The sequence below is a fragment of the Peromyscus maniculatus genome, chromosome 1 (genome assembly GCF_049852395.1).
Source record: "Peromyscus maniculatus bairdii isolate BWxNUB_F1_BW_parent chromosome 1, HU_Pman_BW_mat_3.1, whole genome shotgun sequence".
In the NCBI taxonomy this organism is placed as follows: domain Eukaryota; kingdom Metazoa; phylum Chordata; class Mammalia; order Rodentia; family Cricetidae; genus Peromyscus; species Peromyscus maniculatus.
In genome coordinates this window covers 112,780,038-112,794,350 of record NC_134852.1, presented here as the reverse complement: position 1 = coordinate 112,794,350, position 14,313 = coordinate 112,780,038, and the positions used below count along the sequence as shown (strand labels likewise).

The 14,313-nt window shown below is 48.0% G+C and overlaps 1 protein-coding gene across 4 annotated transcripts in view; it reads right to left on the bottom strand.

Moving 5' to 3' along the window:
• Clpb (ClpB family mitochondrial disaggregase) overlaps positions 1-13,994 on the bottom strand; it is a 127,670-nt gene extending 113,676 nt beyond the window's left edge. For 2 of the 4 annotated variants that reach the window (XM_076548577.1, XM_076548585.1), the window contains exons 1-2: positions 11,282-11,544; positions 9,987-10,038 (exon numbers count right to left, since the gene is read on the bottom strand). In XM_076548577.1, the coding sequence (XP_076404692.1) occupies positions 9,987-10,027 (41 nt within the window). In that variant the 5' untranslated portion in view covers positions 10,028-10,038; positions 11,282-11,544. Of the gene's footprint in view, positions 1-9,986; positions 10,039-11,281; positions 11,545-13,370 lie in introns of those variants that run through there. The other 2 variants (XM_006993275.3, XM_015986844.3) reach the window with 2 other exon arrangements.
• Positions 13,995-14,313: the final 319 nt, after the last annotated feature.

Here is a 14,313-nt window from a genome sequence, read left to right as displayed (position 1 = left end):
AAGAAAGCTAATGTAGGCTCTGGCCATATTAATAGAAGCATAACATCTTCAACAAGGGTATGACTGCCTTGCCCCTCACAACAACAATAACATTACACTGGAATTCAGAGGACGCCAAACGGTCACAGCCTTCTCATTAGAAAATGGCAGGATATGGTGACCTGAAACATAGCTTAAGAAGCCAGACTCAGGTAGAATGACATGGCCTATGAATATCTGTCTCCTAGTAGCACTATCTCATCATTTAAAGAGTCGAACAAGGAAAGGAGCGTCATGAGTAGTCCTAGAGGATAGAGCTGGAACCCCAGGAAGGGCTGGCGGGTAGTGGCAGTTCACTGTGTCAAGTGCTATGGGAACTCCACCCATTTCATCATGGAAATAGTTACTGTGGGAAAGATTATTCAAAGAATAAAGAGATGAATGCAGTTGAAAAAAAATTTAAAGGACAACATCGGCCTTCTTCATAATAACATACCTGTTGATCATTTTCATACTGTGAAAACATATCTGTCAACTGACAGATGGATTAATCAAATGTGTTTCATGGTACGTGGAATGTTATTTGGCTTTTAAAAGGAATGAAGAATTGACAATGTGATACAACACATGTGAATCTTGGAAAGCCAAGCTAAGCTGAAGAAGTCACATACAAAATCCACAGAATGGGGGGCTCTCATTCATGTACAGTGTCCAGAACAGGCACACCCAGAGACAGCAAACAGACTACAGGTGCAAGAGGCTGTGGGGAGGGAGGAGGAAATGATTCCTAATGTGACCGGGGTTGGGGGTGGGGGGAGGGGTAACGAAATGTTCTGGAGTTAGACCATGTTAATGGCACTATCTTATAAATGTACTAAAAGCTACTAAATTTTACATGTTTAAAGGGGTGAATTTTCTGACACACTGTTATATTTAAAAAGAGGGAGAGAGAACAACTAAGTGTTATGAGTAGATGCTTGTTTAATCAAAATCTACTTCTCTTTCAGGAGCACAGAGCACCTGAGGCTTAGGGGTAGAGTAAACGGGCCTAAAATCCTGGCTGACCCAAGCCGGGACTGGAAGTGAGCACTCAAGCAGCCCAAGAGGAGATTCTGCCCTGCCTGTGGTATTCCAAGCTCTGATTCCCGGGGAATTCCAGGGGCCTCCTCTAATTGTTGTACTTTACCACCCGTTCCTGCTCACCGTCCATCTGCAAAGCCTGGTCAAACACACAGCCTTCTCGGGAGGCCAGGGTGCTAACCCCAAACAAAAGGCCATTGAGATGGAAGTTTCAGCCCAGGCTCAGAAAGGATTCTTATGCAGGCTGGCAGGGCCTCCCATCCACATGAATGGAGACTCCTGGCCCAGCTGCTGCCCAGGGCTGTGCTCTCCTACTGGGTAGTTTTTGGAGAATAAACAGTACTTTAATCAACTAATCAATCAACAGGCCAGACTCTATACTCTGTTCCTTTGGAGTGCTCAGACAGCCACATGTGACTTGTTAAGGTGGGAGGCAGGAGAAGCAGGTACTATCTAGCCTATTCAGATAGGGTTCACAGCCAGGGGAAAAGAAACACATGAAGCAACTGGGAAAACAAAGGCAAGGAAGTGAACCACTCGGCCTTTAAGATCTATATAATTTGGTAAGAAAAATGAGCACTCAATATAAGCTGCTGGGGGGGAAAAGCACGTTGTGGATGTATGTGGGCTTTGGTGTAAATCACAAGCGTACACTGGCTGGGAGGCAACCAGAAGAAACTGAGTCTGTGTAAACACTGAGTTTTCTCATCTGGAAAACGCACACAACAGTTTATTCTGTAACACACTGGTAAGGGACACACACTGTATTTACTGTCTGCCTGTCACAGAGTTCACAGCCAATGAACAACTGCTGTTCTTATTAGCCAGGGTGAGCTTTCTGGAGGAAGAGCTTGAGGTGGGCAATGAGGCATGGCCAGGATCTAGACAGGCAGGAGACCTCGAGAATTGCTGCAAAGCCTTAGTTTATCCTTAGGAACCTGTGAGTTCCAAATAAGCCTGGCAGAAATGATTGTCCCTTTGGCCAGCTTCCTAAGAGGAAACAGGAACCCAGGCCAGCCTCTCTTTGGCCTCTAGCCCCACAGACCCCTAGTCTGTTAGGTAAGAAGGAGGGCTACTTCCCAAGTGGGCAGCTTTGGGAGATTTAAGAAGCCTGAACTCCTGAGTCATGATCTGTAAAGGGGGCTGTTACTGGCAAGGTTGTGACATGTTAATGTCACACAGCTGGTGATAAGTATGACAAAAGCAGACCCCAGGACTCTAATTCTGTAACTCTTGCATTCTTCCTATAACATTATGTTGCCTTTCAAAGTCCTAGCATTCAGGACACCTGTGAGGGTTACAGTAAAGAACCTGGAATCCTCCGGAAGCACAAACTATCAAATTACAGAAAGTGATGCTCTTCAGGCCTTGACCTCTGCTGGTCTGGGATAAAGATTTTGTTTCAATCCACTGCAAGCCACAAAGACATTTACATATTTACTGATTAAGAGAGCTGGATGTTTTGGTTGCTCTGATGCCATCATTAATATCTTCCCACCCAGCCAAAATGATACGGCGATCGATAAACAGACAGCCTCTCCAAGGCCCAGAGACAGCCAAATGTATTTACCAGGCAGGACTTTTGTTAATTAGATAAAATCCCCAGATCAATTCTTAGAACATTCACCTATGCTTGTAGCTAAACACATTCGGGACACCTTGATCCTGGCACACAGACAACAACTGCCTGGAGCTGGGGCATCAGGGGACAAGAGCCAAACCAAGTCATCAGTGCCAAGCTAGAATAAATGTGTTTACCCTCAACAAAGCCCAACCCGTTTTCTCTCCTGAACTGTACAATTTTTTTCCCCAAAGCCATCTAGTAAACCAGTTTAATCCTTTATTTTCTAAAACCACCAAACCAGAAACCAAAAACAGTATGTCAAAAGAATTTCCAGATAATTGATAAATCTAGCATGCGTACTAATTAGAGACAAGGTCTGGAATGTTACATAAATTGGGTTGGCTTTGAACTCAGAGATCTGCCTGCCTCTTCCTCCCAAGTGTCGGGAATGACAGGCATGTATCACCACATCTGGCTAAATCTAGCATGTTTTGGGGCTGGAGAGAAGACTGGGTGGTTAAGAGCATATGCTGCTCTTGAGTTCAGTCCCCAGAACCGACATCAGGTGATTCACAATTGTCTGTAACTCCAGCTCCAGGGGATCCAACACCTCTGGCTTCCACATCCACACATCTACACATAATTAAAATTCAGGTATGGTGACACACACCTTTAATTCCAGCACTTGGGAGGCAGAGGCAGGAGGATCTCTGTGAGTTCCAGACCAGCCTGGTCTACAGAGTTCTGTGAGTTCCAGGGCAGCCTACCTAAGTGAGAGACTGTCTTGTAAAACAAAACAAAACAAAATAAACAAATAAACCACCACACCCCAAAAAACAGACTTCAATCTGTTTTTCAACTCAATCCCTCCAAATTCTCTTCTCAGAGTGTGGCAACAGCATCTACCCAGGAGCTCCAGCCAAAAAAATGGAAATCCACTAGCATTTCCTTTCTGAACTAAACAACCAGTCCTAGTCATCCACCCGGCATTCATCTGTTGAATAGTTACTGTGTGTGTGTGTGTGTGTGTGTGTGTACCAGACTCTGAATCAGGCATGAGCACTGGTCTAACCCTTGCAGACTAGTCCAGCTAACTTTGCCCATCTGTGCTACTAACATCTTAGCCCAACCCACACACACCATCTGCTGGTCTCTTCCAGTTGCTTTTCTTTCTTTTTTTGGTGCAGGGGTTGAACCCAGCTTACAGAAGCTAGGCAAGTGCTCTGCCAATGATCTATATCCATCTCATAGGCATGTTCCAGCCAGTATTCCCATACTACTCTAGCTGTCGACCAACGTTTTCCACTAAGCATTAAAAGCTTTAAAAATTAAAATCTACAAATATATCTGTTAGCATCTTTGCCTTTTATATACACACTGGCTTTAAAAAGCCCAATGTGGTATGGTCCTTTCTTAAAGCTATCTAATATTATTTCATATTACCCACCCTTGCTCTCTAGAGTCCAGTCATACCCTCTGCTTCTCCCTCTCAACACAGGGTCATACCCCCTGTAGTCCCGGCTGGCCTCAAATTCACCAACCTCTTGCTTTAGAGTTCTGGGATTACAAGCGGATAACAGCCACATCCAGCTCCACCTCTTTTCCATCAAAGGAAGGAGTCACGCCTGCTCAGGTGTCCCCTGCGCCAAACAAAGGACCCAGCAAACGGCAAGTACTCAGTACATGTTTGTCAAATGAACACATGAACTATGAAAAGAAAGGGCAGCCAGTCATTAGAGGCCCAAAGCTTTTGGTATCAGAGTCTCTTCATTTGATCCTGTTTGGGATGATGAAGGACTAAATGGGCCACATTAATAGAGGCCCAGCTCAGTCCACTGAAGTGAAGAGAGGGCAGGATGCTGTCAGTTGGCGGTGTGATCTGCAGGAAACGTGATCTCCAGCAGAGAACAGGTCCCCAATCCTGTCCCCAGCCTGACAGGCCCCACATGGCTCTGCCTGAGCCCAGACAGATGTGCCGCTGTCTGTCCCATGCCCTTGGTCTTGGGTGAGTGGCTCAGAGTAAAAGCCAGGCTCTCCGGGTGGGGCTGAGCTGAGGGGGTCACCTGCTCTCACAGCTGCCAAGCAGGGCAGGGGCCAGCCTCCCTGCTAGAGTGGGAGCTAGGTGACCTTACAAAGTTTAAGTGCTTCCAGGAGAAAGGAGGAGATAGCTCTTGCACAGGGAAGGGGAAGGAAAGAGAGAGCCCAGCCTTCCTGTGTGCCAGTGGGAGACTGGAACAGGCCTCTGGACTGCCTGCTTCTGTTCTACTGAAGTCAGTCACATTGTGCTTGGGAATAGGTGAGAGAGAGGGACGGACAGCAGACCCTGTCCCTGCCTTGGGGAGGCATACAATTCAACGACTCAAGGTGAAAGGCAGTTCACAAAGAGAAAGGTAGTTCTGTCGCTTTGGTGTTCTGTTTGTATTTATTTTGTTTTATTCATTCTGAGCTAATATGACCAGCTCAAACTCCTTAATACAAAGAATAGCGTGAAGCCAGTGAGATGGCTCAGCGGTTAAAAGTGCCGCCACCAAGTCTGAGGACCTGAGTTCAATCCCCAGGACCCGCGTGGTGAAAGAAAGAACTGACTCCCACTGGTAATCTTCTAACCTCCACATATACACCACAGCACCAGGGCACCCAAACCAATGCACCCAAAATTAATAAATAAAATGTAAAAAGAAAACATAATGTGTTTTGAAATGGTGAGTCCTGGCTTGTTCTTTTGATCAAGCAGCCTCCCTACACACAATTAGCCAGATTCTCATAAAGCAGTCAACAGTCCAGAGCCATCACTAGGACCACAGCCCAGAGCTGCCGATTCAATGCTCTCCCAGTCTGTGAGGACTCCCTCCCAAGCTGTTCCTCACTGGGTTGACATGTGGGCTCACTAGCTTTCCTGAACACACTGACTGCATTCTTGACATTTAAGCCCTTTTCCAACTGACAGCCAATTTCTCTTCCAGAAGACCCTAAGACTCCCACACCACAGGCCAGGATACAGTAGAAGGGGACAGGAACAACCCAACCGGCTAGGAGGAATCAAGAAAAGGGGCACAGGAAGGCAGAACTTCCACTGAGCCTCAAAGACTGGCCTGACTGAGCAACAGGCAGTGAATGGAGTGGGGTGGGGTGGGGTGGCAGCAGGGAGTCTGCACCCTGGTCCAGGGACTGCAGATTCTGGGGTGAAGCTCCTCTCTTTAAGAGAAGAGCCCCAAGCATCTGTCCTTCCCCATCCTGAGCTCCCCTGAGGTTCTGGGCAGGAACTGAGGAGACAGGAGCTGAGAGAGGTCAAGGCACAGGAATGAGAGCCCCAAGATGTAGTAGTAATACTCTTCACCAGGTCTGAGCTTTATTCCAAATACTGACATCACTACCATACCAACCATACACGTGGCAAAACAACTGTGTGAACTGGGGTGGGGGTGGGGGGGGTGGGGGGGTGAGACTGGAATTCTGTCTCGCTACAGGCAGGCCTGCCGGGCAGAAGAGAGGCTAGCACACACACAGGATCAGGGAAGAGCGGTGGAAAGCGTCACTGGAGTCAAGGGCACACACAGAAAAACTGAACAAAACTCAAGACCATTTCCTTCCTGGGGGGATGTCAGGCTCCCCACCCCTGCTCCAGGCCGGCCTGTCAGAAGGAAGAACTGCAACTGGGGAATTACATGTCTGTTCCCCGCAGGCCAGAGGTCAAGACATTACCCTTACTCCTTCCCACCATCTACAGTGCCCAGCTGAGGACATTCCTTTTTCTTTAGTGTTTTCTGTTGTTTGTTTTTTGAGGCAAGGTTTCACTATGTGTCGCCTTGGTTGGCCTGGAACTTTCTATGAAGATCTGGCTAGCCTAGAACTCAGAGATCTGCCTCTGCTGGGATTAAAAGTGTGCACCACCATGTCCATCACTCATTCCTTCTTAAGTGAAGAGTGAGGAGGGACAAGCGCCCTGAAGGCCTTCCTCAGCTCGGTCTCTTCCTCAGACAGCCTCTGAAAAGATCCACCTTCACCTTCAGAAACAGCCCTAACTGGTTCAGTCCCTGCTCAAAAGTTCATAGGAAGAGCATCCAAAAGCCCTACCCCTGGCCAGGGCAGGCCAGGCACATTCCCATCACATCTCCAGTCACCTTCGCCCTCTCCTTATATCCTGCATAAGTCCTGGGCCTGGCAGCCCACACTGCCTGCCTCCTGCCTCGCCCAGCCTGTCTCAGCTCTGGGGGACAACTGGGGGCGGGGGGGGGGGGGGGGCGCAGAGCAGAGTCTGTGCGTGCCTCATTCAGTTGATTTCCTTACAGGGTGAGGGAGATGCTAACAGAAGGGGATAAGGAGAGGCAGGAAGGAAAAAGCAGGCTAAAAACTGAGGACACACTTAAAAAACTCCCAGATATTACCCATGCATGAAACTGTCCCCACAATTCTGAGTCACATACTAGAAATCCAATCACTTTCTGTACGTCATTGGCCGGTATTTAGTTGTCATTACACCTACTGTGGTCATTACACATATGTGGTTCACAACTGTCTGTAACCTGCATCAGGGGATCTGACACCCTCTTCTGGCTTCTGTGAGCACCTGCATACACAGGGGCAGCAGATCCTTCTTCCCCTTCACAGACACATCATTTCAAAAAAATCTTAAAAAAATATGAATGTATTTAACAGAGTGTGTGCACATATAATCCCAGTACTGGGAAAGGGGGCAGAAGGAAGGAAGGGAAGGAGGGAGGGACGGAGGGGGGAAGGGGAGGGAAGGAGGGGGAAGGGAGGGAGGAAATTCACCAGGCATGGTAGTATTTGCCTGTAATCATACACTTGGGAGGACAAGGCAGGAAGATCATGAGTTTTAGAACCCGTTCTAGACCAAATAGCAAGAACCTCCTCAAAAACAAAAAACAAACCCCCAAACAAGACAACAGCAGCAAACCCCAAAGACTGAGGCTCAGCTGGTAGGTGCCTTCCCAGCATGCACAAAGTCCTAGGTTGGATCCTCAGCACCACATAAAATCGATCATGGTAGTGCACACTTGGGATCACATCATTCAGAAGGTAGAGGCAGAAATATCAGAAGTTAAAAGTCATTCTTGGCTATGTAGTGAGTTTGAGGCCAACCTGGGTACATAAAACCTCGCCTCAAAAAACTAAAACTACACACACACACACACAAAAAAAAAAAGAAAGAAAGAAAACAAAAACCTCATAAATTTCAGAGCTAAAATTATCAGCCCTTGGAGTGGGGCTTGCTGAAATAAGCCAGAGTCAGCCTTCTCTGCTTGGCAACTCTCCTGCCTACATTGGGCTTGGGGGTAGGAAGCTGCAGATCGGCAGCCTTTGGCAGTTACCAACAGGTGATTCTGGGTAATTTTTGACTCCAGTTTTGACTCCTCGCTTCCCTATAATGAGGCTCTAGAAAGCCAGGCACGTGTCTGGGGCATGAAGATGCCACACGCAGCTGCAGTTATGAATGGCTCTTATAACAACAAGATGACATCTGTGCTTGGTTTTTAAGATGCATCATCACATGTTTATTAAACTATTGCTCCATCATATTTATTTGGCTACAAAACAACTCCCAGCCCATACTTCCAAAAGTGGTTTATTAAAAACTAAGCCTTGAACATTAATACTCAAAAGCACCCTTGAGAATCAATAATAATGCTGCAGATAAAATGAAAGAGAATCAAAGCAGTAAGTCTTGGTGGAGCTCTGGCTGCCTCCCCACACTTTCTTAAACGTTCAAGCACTGGAGTGGGGAAGGGCACCCAGGATCCAGGGTATGCAGAGATAAACTACCCCAAACACTGACTTCCTGTCTGTCTAAAATGTGAATACAAAATCAGGCATGGTTGCCCACACCTATAACCCCAGCACTCAGGAGGCTGAGGCAGGAGGATTGAAAGTTCAAAGCTAACCCGTGTTACATAACAAAATGTATTCTCAAAAAACCAAGGGCTATGGGGCTGGAGAGATGGCTCCAAGGTTAAGAGTACTGGTTGCTCTTCCAGAGGACCTGGGTTCAATTTTCAGCACCCACATGGCAGCTCACAACAGTCTGTAACTCCAGTTCCAGAAGATTCAATGCCCTCTTCTTGCTAAGAGCACTGCATGTACATGATGCACAGATATACCTGTGGGCAGAATGCCCATACACATAAAATGAAAATAAAATTGGCTGGCCATGGTGGCACATGCCTTAAATCCTGGTACTTGGGAGGAAGAGGCAGGAGGATCTCTGGGTTCGAGATCAGCCTGGTGTACACAGTGAGTTCTAAGACAGACAGAAATACATAGAGAGAAAGTGTCTAAACAAACAAACAAATAAATAAAAATGAAATCTTAAACAAAAACAAGGGCTGGAGAGATGCTCAGAGGTTAAGAGCACTGGCTGTTCTTCCAGAGGTCTTGAGTTCAAGTCCCAGCAACCACATGGTGGCTCACAACCCTCTGTAATGAGATCTGGTGCCCTCTTCTGGTGTGCAGACAGAACACTGTATACAAGTAAATAAATAACTCTTTAAAAACAAAACTAAGACAGATAAAACAAAACAAAACCAAGGACTAGAGAAGCAGCTCATTGGTAGAACAATTGTCAAGTATGTGTTAAGACATATTCAGATCCAGCACGGCAAAAAAGAAACCAAACAAGTATGTGAGCTAAGGGAGGGGAGGGTCCAATGGCCACTTAGATCTAGCTGAAGGGTAACAAGGACAAGGTGAGGCCTAAGAGGGATGACTACTGTCTCTCTAAACAACAGCCCATACTCTCAGCATCTGGCCAGGCCCACTCCTCATACTGGATGAGCACTCTGCCCTGTCCATGGTACTAGCCCAAAGCTTCCCAACTCAAGATGAGTCTTCCCTTGCTCAAGCAGTCAGCCTCTGAGCAAAAATAAACCTCACTCCATTTGAGGAACCTGGGAGAACTGGGTGAGCCACCATAGCTGAAGAACTACAGTCTGCTTCTGGCGGAGTGCAGCACGTCTCAGCCCTGTAAGCGGGCCTTCTTAGTCACAAAGGCCCTTTGGTACGAAGAGTCCTAAATAAACCCCAACCTTTTCCAAGAATGCCCACTTACATCAGGTCCAGGCAGCAAACATTAATACATGGTCACTTCCACAGAGGAACAAGAACAAACTGGAAGATTCACAGGGTCCATGGGCTCCAAGCCATTGCCACCAAACACTCAAAGATGGTTGGGAGCCCTCATCCATAATTAAAATACATAAAGTCTGACCTGGGCCAGGGAGCCTATGATTTCGGCTACAGGGAACCCTTGGGAAGCAAGTCCAGACAGGGAGAAATGTTCTCTAAGACAGAGTCACTACACTCTGCTCAGCCCTTCTGGATACGACAGCGAGGCCCAGACACTCACCTTCTGACTTCCTGCACATTGTTGGCACGGGCAGCTTCCATGAGAGCTGCATCTGAAAAGAGATGGGGTACTGGTCAGACCCCTGGCCAGGACCTACCCTTGAGAGCCGAGAGAAAGCCCAGCCAGTCAGCGCAAGTTCCTCAGAAGGTGAAAGGCTGGCATGAGAAGACTAACCAAACCCCTTCCCCAGGTAAAATCCACCCCACCTTTGCTCTGGGGATGCAGGTAGATGCTGTGCCAACTTCCCCACTATTCCCAAACACTAGGGCTCAGGTATGTGGGTCTCCCTAAGAGTGGAAAGCACCTCAATAAGAAGTCATGGACAGCCGGGCGTTGGTGGCGCACGCCTTTAATCCCAGCACTCGGGAGGCAGAGGCAGGCGGATCTCTGTGAGTTCAAGGCCAGCCTGGGCTACCAAGTGAGTTCCAGGAAAGGCGCAAAGCTACACAGAGAAACCCTGTCTCGAAAAAACCAAAAAAAAAAAAAAAAAAAAAAAAAAAAAAGAAGTCATGGACACTGGGATCCAACCTACTCAGCCATTACTCTGCGTGTGGCTGCTGCAGGCCTTCCTTCTCAACCAGCTTCCCACGGTATTCGGCAGACAATAATTCTTGTCAGCCTCACAAGGATGCTGAGGAGGTAAAATAATGGATGAAAAGTCTCCAAAAGCCCTGGTGCAAGACCAGAGAAGGGAGACCCAAACAGTTCAGTCAGAGTCCTGAGGACTCAGGCCTAGGTGAAGCCTGGCCTGGTTGTTGGCACCACCTTGTGGCCACTTGGAAAAACTCAACAAGTCAACAGCAGAGGCACAGTAGGCACTGTGTGCCCAGCCTGATTCTGGGCTAAACTGTTGGCCACTAGGCTGACTCTACCCAGTCCTCAGCATTCAGTAGCCAGGAGACACACTAGGTAAATCTAAGAGAAGTCACTGGAGTCAGAGGCAAGCTGTGTGACCCATCCAACTCATCTAAACTCCTGAGCCGAAGCTTCTGTGAAGTGGGATGAGACGCCAGCCTCATCATGTGCATAAACCAGTTTTTTCTTTGTTTTTGTTTTTGAGTTTTTGAGATAGGGTTTCTCTTTGTACCTCTGAATGTCCTGGAACTCACTCTGTAGACTGGCCTCAGACTCACAGAGATCCACCTGCCTCTGCCTCCGGAGTGCTGGGATTAAAGGCGTGGACCACCACTGCCCAGAGATAGCAGTTCTTTTCAGAGCTGGGGCCTCCACTCCACCTACTATGGAGACTAGCCTATGACTCGGTCTCTGACTAGAGCGAGGTCTGTCCTACTTACCTTACGGATTCTCTCTCTGGTTTTTGTTTGGTTCGTTGGTTGGTTTTTGGATTTTTTTTTTTTTTTAAAGATAAGATCTCACTCTGTAGCCCTGGCTGTCCTGGAACTCACAGAGATCCACCTGCTGGGGTTAAAGGTGTGTGCCATCATGCCTAGCTCTTATGGATTGTTCTCATCCATACACCTAACAGTGCCTGGTCAATCTCCAGCTGGGAGAGGAAAACCATTCCTTATCAATACTTATCTACTCTCCTTCATTCTCCAAGGTCACAGAGGGAGGGAGAAATGAGCTGAGATTTAACCTGGGGCATTGTGGGCTCACAATCTTTCCTTGGCTGTCCACTACCTACAGCAGAATTCATCTTGACTCCTGAAGCCACCCAATATTTCTCAGAACACTGAACTGAGCGACTCTGCTCAAAACCCCAGAGTAGGCTACTCAGAAGGGTTGGAAGTGGCTATAGTTTGAGTCATTACCTATTTTATTAAGTAGATATCACTGAAATTCATGTGCTATAAAATCCAGCTTAGGGCCTCCAGTAACCTCTCAGGCCAGATTTCAGACACATTTCTTCTGTTCTTCCAAACACAATGGCTGCTGGACAGTCTCTACTCAAGAACCTTTTTGGCTCTCTACTGCCTACAGAATTCCCAACACCCCTGTCTGGCATGCAGGGCCCATATCATCTTCTCTCACCTCATTCCAAAGACCTTGTCTTCCACCCTCACTGGCCAAACTGCTAGCCCCTCCACACCAAGCTGGTTGAAGTCTGGGTATGGAATATAATCCAACCCAAGGCACATTTGTTAAGCATCCCCCTTCCACGATCCACATACTTGTGGACAGATGCTTAGTATTAGGGAAATACTAATAAAATACAGGTAAGATGCAGGCCTGGCCATCATGGGATACACAAGGTCACACATCCCCACACAAACACTTATATTTCCTGTTATTCTTCAGAATTCAAGTTCAAACTCCCCATCTTCCAAGGATTGCCAGTCCTCCAGGAAAGCTAACCTGACTGATCCCACTAGCTGGCTGATCCTCTGTAGTACTACTAATTAGCCCTGCATGGCCAACTGCATGCACAGTCCCCTTAAATGACTTGGTTTTAAGTTGGGGCCTTTTGAACACCTAGTTCCAAGCTAAACTGCGAGACCACCACCTCCACGAACACCCAAGCTGCAGATCCTATAACCACGGCCTGTTTAAGCTAGCAGGGCGCTACTTCAATACCATCATTAGTAGAAAGGAACCTGAGGGCCAGCGAAGACCATGAGTCCAGCTTCACAAAGCCAGTAAGACAGTACAAGACAAGATCCTTGGTGTCCTCATTCCTCATCCAAAACCCTTTCTTTTCAGGTGGCCACATCCCACTGAACAAACATGAAAGTCAAGATGCCAATCTGGGTTAGCTCCCTCTACCTCCTATCCTATCCCTCCGACTGCTCTAAGTCTCCAGAGAGCTACTTTCCTTCTGCCAACTCCCTCTCCCCCCAGGCTCCACCCCCCACAATGTCCAGCTCACCTAAGTAGGACACTAAACATAGCAAAAACACTATGGAACTGCTGAACAGGCTAGTAACTCCAAGAAAGGTCAAAGGTCAGTCTTATCAGAGTACTGAGAAATTGCCTTCACTATACAGCGGGGAAACTAAGACAGGGGCATGGGAGTCAAGCTAGCACCACAACCAATTGTCCTCCTTCCTTGGGCCCTTGTATGCAGGTAAACATGTAGAGGTTATCCCTAAAGCTGCTGGGGCTCCCTGGAGACCTCTTGAAAGACTAATGGGCCAGATGTAATACTGGTACATAAAAGGACTAGACTGTAATTAGTCACTCCGCCATTATACAGATACACAAACTGATGCCAGAAGAGGGGACTAGACCTACAATGGGAAATTATTTAACTCCAAGCAGTGAGCTTTCCAGAGCAACATGTTGCCCCTGGCAGCAGATGGTACCTTGGTCTCTCCAAGGGTAAGGTTATGTGGGTCTAAATTTACAAACACCTTCAACCCCCCAAAGGAGTCAGGACCCACCCCACCCACCTCTCCCTTGAACCCAGACTGGCCCCATAATCACCCTTGTTGGAAGGACTCTTGCTGTAGCAATGAACCACCAGCGCCGTGGCCAGGGCCCACATGCCCAGTCCTGTCTTGTTGGGAACCCCATTCCAGCTGTCCTGTCCCGGGAGTGTTTCTTCGAGGCTACTACCGCGTCCCCACGAGGCGGCAGCCAGGTATGAGATCTCGGTGCGTTCTCCACGGCGCCCCCAGGTGGCTGCCCCGCGTCCGGGGAATAAGATACATGATGCTCCAGGGCGCACCCAGGCGGCAGCTCTCAGCCGCTGCGGCTCTCCGCGGTCTCCGGGGTTTATGCTCCGGCCGTAAGCACTTCCCCGGCTTTGGAGCGATGGAGACTTGAGTAACCCGAGGAAGAGCCGCGGCGCCGGCGCGGTTCTCCTTAACACCGCGGACAACATCATGACACCTGCTTCTAAAATCCCCTGGTGCCGGCCCCTGTGCTAGCCACGATCAACATGGCTGCCGCGGCGCGTTCGAAGACGCCGCTTATGGGGTGGGACTGCGCACTACCTCACGGGAGTGGTAGTCCACGGCCCCAGATCTTTCCCTAAGTGGAGAATGAGCAAACTACATTTCCCCGAGGGCTGTGGGGTGACGTCACAATGATCGCTGACTTAGCGGCGTTAAGAGAATGTTGGGAAATGAAGTTCTAGTAGAGGGGCGTGGCAAAAAAGGAAAACTCTCTGGTGGGGCGTGGCCATTAGAATTCAAGATTCCAGAGCCTGATGTCTGTGTTGACACAGCTTTAATCCCTGCTTTTGGAAGCGGGGAACTTGGAAGATCGGAGTTCAAGGTCACCTTGGTCTAGGTCAGCCCCGGGTGTGTAAAATATCAAAACAAGACATATAGGAATCCTAGAACCACTTTTTAGTTGAAACACACGACGAAATTTCTTACTATTGTTTAAATAAAATTGTATCTTTGGCCAGTCAGTGATGGCT